The sequence below is a fragment of the Nipponia nippon genome, unplaced genomic scaffold, assembly GCF_047370975.1.
Source record: "Nipponia nippon isolate SJK-2023a ecotype South Korea unplaced genomic scaffold, ASM4737097v1 scaffold_5, whole genome shotgun sequence".
Lineage (NCBI taxonomy): Eukaryota > Metazoa > Chordata > Aves > Pelecaniformes > Threskiornithidae > Nipponia > Nipponia nippon.
In genome coordinates, this window is record NW_028262369.1 from 97871534 (window position 1) to 97877421 (window position 5888).

Sequence of the window (5888 nt, forward strand, 5' to 3'; positions counted from 1 at the left end):
GTTAACTGCTGTCAGGTAGAAAGCCCCGTTTGTACCGTTGGGTTTCTTCATCGAGGTTTCATTTCATCGCAGAAGGACTCAACCTCTTTTAGCGTGAGATCTTTTAAGATGCCCCGATGACTTTATCAGCAGACTACAACGTTGTAGGGTGAAAAGGATTTGCTCGCTGTCGCGCATCTTGTTGAAATAGTGCAAAATAAACGAGACGTAAGGCCCCACGCGACATGCTGGGTTTCAGAACAAATACGGCATGGCTTCTGGTTGGCAGAAGGGTTAAATTTTGGCAGGCGGACCTGAAAATGCAATTTGCTGTACGAATTGCTGGGCGACCCCACCTTGATAAAACTTGCGGCTAACTCTGCCCGCCGTTATTTTTGACTCCGCTTTGTTTGCTCGCAGGGAATGGCGATGCTTTGCGAAACGATAGAGGAATGCTGGGATCACGATGCGGAAGCCAGGTTGTCAGCGGGCTGCGTAGAAGAACGGATTATTCAGATGCAAAAACTAACTAACATTATAACGACAGAGGACATTGTGACGGTGGTCACAATGGTGACAAACGTGGACTTTCCTCCCAAAGAATCCAGTCTATGATAGTTGCACTGGTCATGTGAGTGACCACCGGGACTCTTCACTGGAGCTGCTAAAGCGAACGGACTGCTTACGTCGTTACTGTTTTCTGTGTGAAAAGACTGGTAAGTCTCTCCGGAGCACCGCCGAGAGGTGTTTTCCCTTTATTTTCCCCTTCCTCCTCCCAAACATGGATCCTGCTACACCCGAAGGACAAGGACACGTGACTGAGAAGCGATAACGTGCTGTTAAGGAGCTTAGATGAAGAATACGGACCTGTACTGGCTAATCAAGCGTTTTAAAAACTGGCATCAGATTTCTTAATACCTGTCAGAAGACACTAATTCCTTAAACGAACTACTGTTATTTTTTTTAAATCAAACATTTCATTTCAGATTTAAAAAAAGGGTAACTTGTTTTTATTGCATTTGCTGTTGTTTATAAAAATGACTATTGTAATGCCAATATGACACAGCTTGTGAATGTTTAGTGTGCTGCTGTTCAGTGTACATAAACAAAAGTAATCAAGTGGGATATAGCAAAGAGGCTTCCAAGTATTACGTAACCTCCCTCAACAAGGTATACCTCAGTTCCACCTCTGCTAAATTATGAGATTGACAACACTAACAAAATTGGAATAAAAAATCGATCCATGTTTTGTAAATGATGTATTTCAAATTCACTGTGTTATTTAAAAAGGGTAAGCTATGCTTCATGCCAACAGTAAATGGCCATTCCTAAAGCAGTGTTTTTAGCCTTTTCTTGTACTAGCTTGTTGTGTATAAAAAAACCCAGTGCTGTTTATTGAAACAAAATTTTCCTTCCTGCTTTTCTCTTACCTCCATTTCCCAGAGTATCTCATACATTTATTTAACTGAATACTATTTAGGTTTGCTGTGTCTGAGGAATATTTGAAAACTTAAGCATGACTTTTTTTAATTTTTCTGTGAGCTGTGACACTGGAAAGCTCTGAATTCTTGTTCTTTTTTTTAAAAAAAGTCTTTTTTTCCTATTTATGTTTGTGAAAAGGTCTGCCTAGCGTGCGCTCTGTTTCACTCAGCAGTGTGCAGAGGGTTCTGTATCACTGTTCAGGATCACCTCAGGAAGCTCGGTTATCCCCAGGTCCTCGCTCTCGGCGCTGGGCCCCGCAGCTCCGCTCGACGGAAGGCTCGGTGCCACCTCGCCGCAGTACTGCTTCGTGCCTGCGACACGCAGGTTTATCCCAGGATCGGGCGAAAAACTCTAGCCACAGATTTCAGATTAGAAATGCTTACAGATTTCAGGGATGATTTAGTTACGCTGACAACTTAAAACATGCAGTGACCGTTTAGAGGTAACGAATGCCGATGTCCGTAGCACAGACTCGCAAAACAAGAGGAAAAAGGTTGAAGTTGCGTTCACAACTCCAGCGTTCTTCTCGAGGTCAGGAAGTCATGCCTTCGTTCCAGTTACAAAGTGACCGGTAGGTAGGTGCCAAAGCGCTTCTCGGAAGTGCTGTTTCACTCCCCTTATTCGATCCTTTACCCAAATCTCCAAGTAAAATGAATTTTACAGACCTCTAGAGTACAGAACCGCCAAGAGCCAGTAGCACGCTGTGTATTTCATCGCTGTTTCCACACCATGCGTTCAGCGTCTTTCGAAAGGAGCTCGCTGTGAGTGGTATCTGGAAAGTGGATCTGTACAGCCACGAGGTAGGCGCAGTTTTACGTCTACATGAACTTAATCGCTGGGAACAGTAAGAGACGTTACGGATAAACAAGACCTAGGTCAGCACGCTCTTGGCAGGGAGGGGAAGAGAGGTCTAACGCACCACCCAGCGCTGTCTGTCTTGCTGCTCGCTGTCTGTCTTGCTGCTCGTCACGCCCGAGGTCCCGGGGAGCCGGAGAACCCCGCTCTGCAGGCTCGTTGGTGCTGCAGGGCGCAGCCTGGCTATAAAAAGAGAGAGATCCCGTTTGTGGGCGCTTCTTCGATTGACGCTTTCATTTTGCTTCCGTTTTTAATCCAGGGACATGAGTTACGCACACAGCGGGACACGAACGTAGCTGCCGAGTTCTGAACAAATAAGAACCCGTTCGTACTTTGCTGAAGACCTCTGTGCTCCCCATGAGTTTTAACCCCTTTACTAGCAAAACTGGAGTAAATACCGATGGTGTCATAGTCCGTTATTCAAGATCCGATGCAGAAACTGGGCATGTATAAAACGTGCATCACCTGCATGTTATCCTTTAAACGGTCGCTCGTAGGCCTCGCGCTGCAGACGACGCAGGGCACTCGCTGAGCCCCGCAGCAGGAAAACCGAGATCAGTTCTCTTCATATTTGGGTATCCCTGCTTGTTTAAATAGCGTACTACTCCGAGTTTCCTGATTTTTAACAGCATGCTTTAGTGTCACTGTGAAAAGGAGGTTCCTGGTGGAAGAGCTTTGGGATGGGTAACGGGGAGATGCCCGGAGCCGTTTGGTACGACCGCTCTCGCAGGGCGTTTCGACCTCTGTTCTTGTTTTACTTCGAGAGCGTTTAACGTGCAGGTTGGGAAGATGCCTGAGCCAGCAGCGCTTTGCCAGGGTGAAGGAGGGCAGGATTCCGTGAGATGGCTGCTAGCCGGAATGTTTTGGCTTTGTTTGCTAGCGGGCGGCGACCGCTGTCCCTCTGCGTCCTGCAGCCGCGTGGGGGTGAGCTCCAGGGCTGCCCAGCCTGGGCCTCCTGAGGAACAGCCGGGCCCCGGCTCCTCACTTGCAGCCAAGTCCACTGCAAAATCTGCTTTTTACGTTGCGGTAGAGGGCAAGACGTTTCCGTAGGGCGCCCCACGCCGCGGTACGCACCGCTCGGGGTCCCGCAGCCGGGCAGGGAGCCGCTGGGGTTGTCGAGTCCGCGCTGTCGGTGGTGCTGGTCGGTGTGGCTGTCGGGCACCAGCTGCGGGCGCTAACTGAAGGGGCACCAGGCAGCACTGAGGCGTGTCCTGATCCTATGAGCATCCGACGGAATAAGGCGGGTCACCGGTTTGCTCTTTTTCCAGCTTCTCTTTTTTTAACCTTTTTTAATGCATTTCCTTTTATTAGGAACACTTGGTACAAAACGCAGAAAGCTGCAATATTGCGTTCACGGGCAAAACGATTCAAGTAGCATCCTTGACGGAACATCATTTACCTCAGATACTCAACCAGCAGTACTTTTTTTTTTTTTTAATTTTATTTTTTTAATGCCGTTTCAGTCCATATACTATTCGTTACCTCTCGAGATTTTGGTAAGCAATTATTTTAACTTTACTCTTCGTATTTGTCAGTGTTTTGGGCACAGGTTGTTGTACTACTGTCAAAAGGTACTTGCTGTTTTTCTGCAAGTCCTAAAAACAAACCACCCCCCCCTCGCCCTCAATAAAGTGATTGTTAAATATTGTACAAATAAAAATGTATACTCTCTTTCTCCCCTATTCCCCCAAAAAGTTAAAATAAAAAATGTGACTACTATGACTTGTACATGCCTTTTTTCAAGCTGTAACGCTGTGGGAGAGGAGATTGCTGTTCCTACGGAGGCAGGGCGAGTGGGGTGGCAAGAAAAAAAGAAAATGGGAAGACCTTGCTGTGGAAATGTGGTGGGGAAGCAAAGGCAGAATCCGCACCATCTCCTGCATTTCTGATGGCCAGCTCCTCTCCCCGTCCTTCCCCCTCCTGAAGGGATACCTCACCGTTCCATAGCTTTTAACCACCCCCGAGCACCGAGGCAGACTCCCTGCCGCGGCGCCGAAGGCTTCAGCCCGGAGCAGAGGAAGGCGCCAGCGCTGCTTGGGTAAGTCTGCGTGCTGCAGCCGGCGCTGCGGGTCCAGGGGAGCGAGGCCCAGGGCTGCTGCCTGTCTCTTCTCCGCCTGCAGCCTTCTGCTTCCAGGGAGATCACCCAGCTCTGGTCCTTCAATTCAAAGCCATCACCTCTCTCCCTTCTAAAAATGTTAAATTTCATCAACCAGACCATTACAACGCCGTGGCTGCATGTAATTCCACTGAAAGGGGGGGTTTTCCCAGCCTGCGCTATTGCTACTGCAGCTCGCGAGTTCTGAAGGCCGAGCCGCGAGGCCTCTGTAACGCCAGCGCTGCGGCTGAGTCCCAGCACGTATCAGAGGGGTGGCTTCAAGATTCTTACTCAGGGCGAGGAGTTTCGAATGCAGAAGTTGAACCTCAAACCTGTGGCACAACAGGTTTGGCAGTCGTTTACGCAGCGCTGCCTGTTAACCGGTGCACCAGTCCCCTAGCGCAGCTGGCGCGGTGAGCAGCGGGATGGGCGCCCTCGCAGGCCTGTCCCGTCCTGAGCTGCTCCCCTTCGTTAGTAAATGAAGAGCGGGGAAAAGGGGAGCTGCTGCCGTAATTGATTTAACGAGCCCTTCCTGGGAGATACACAGCAAAGAGTGAAATAAATAAAATAACCCTCTGACCGCAGAGCAAAGGGGGCCCCAGCATGAGCAAACATCACTGAAATTCCTTCAGCTTTGTGGCAGACAAGCCCCCGGGCTGCTAAAACGCGTATGACATCGTGTAGGCTTTCAGGAGCCAACTTCCGCTAGCCAGGACAGCGGCCAAAGAGGGGGGCTGACGCTTGGCGCGGCCCGCGCTGCTTCCAGCTGCTGGCGTAAGCGGGGTCAAACGCTCCTGGCACCTAGGCTTTACCCAGCACTGCCTTGATGTGCCGGCACCAAGCCGGCCGTAACTCTCACCTGCCAGGGAACGTACGTCTGCTACACACGTACTGCCCACGGATAGCATTATGTACCCTTCAGACAGATCTTTCACTAGAACAGCTGGAAACCCCGTTTCTTGCCCCGCAGAGCGGAGCGCAGCTGCGAGGCAGCCAGGTCGGGGCTTCAGAGCTGCCCCTGCGCAGGGGCAGTCGCCCTGCAAGGGCTGCTCCTTCCTACGGAGCCGGCGGCAGAGGGTGGGGGGTACCTCACACAAAGATACACTTACCAGCTGAGGCTAGCTGTGATGGAAGGTTTAAGTAAGTAAATTTTCTGTGTCGAGTCAGATTTGAGAAGAAAAGGTACCCCGAGAGTAGGGGCTTTAAACTGCACTAGCGATGGATCCGTGCTTCTGGACTTGCAGCGGGAGCCCCGCGGCCGCTGGTGGCAGGACGCTGCTGAGCCAGGAGCTAAAGCGGCCTTGATCCAAGACAGAGAAATTCCAGAGAGCTCTGACTTCTACAACGTGGAAACGTTAGCACTGAGCTGAGCTAAACTGCCCGAGCGTTTAAGTCAACCAAATTCATGGCCGTGAGAGGAGAACAGCAGCACAGTTCTCCTTAAAAAACAAAATCCCAACCCGATCAGCAAAGCAAG

At 50.1% G+C, this 5888-nt stretch overlaps 1 protein-coding gene across 2 annotated transcripts in view; it reads left to right on the forward strand.

Moving 5' to 3' along the window:
* The window catches only part of ACVR2A (activin A receptor type 2A), a 72236-nt gene extending 66481 nt beyond the window's left edge, over positions 1-5755 (forward strand). For both annotated transcript variants that reach the window (XM_009461790.2, XM_087732362.1), the window contains one exon: positions 400-5755. In XM_009461790.2, coding sequence (XP_009460065.1) covers positions 400-594 — 195 coding nt within the window. In that variant the 3' untranslated portion in view covers positions 595-5755. The remainder of the gene's footprint in view (positions 1-399) is intronic.
* Positions 5756-5888: the final 133 nt, after the last annotated feature.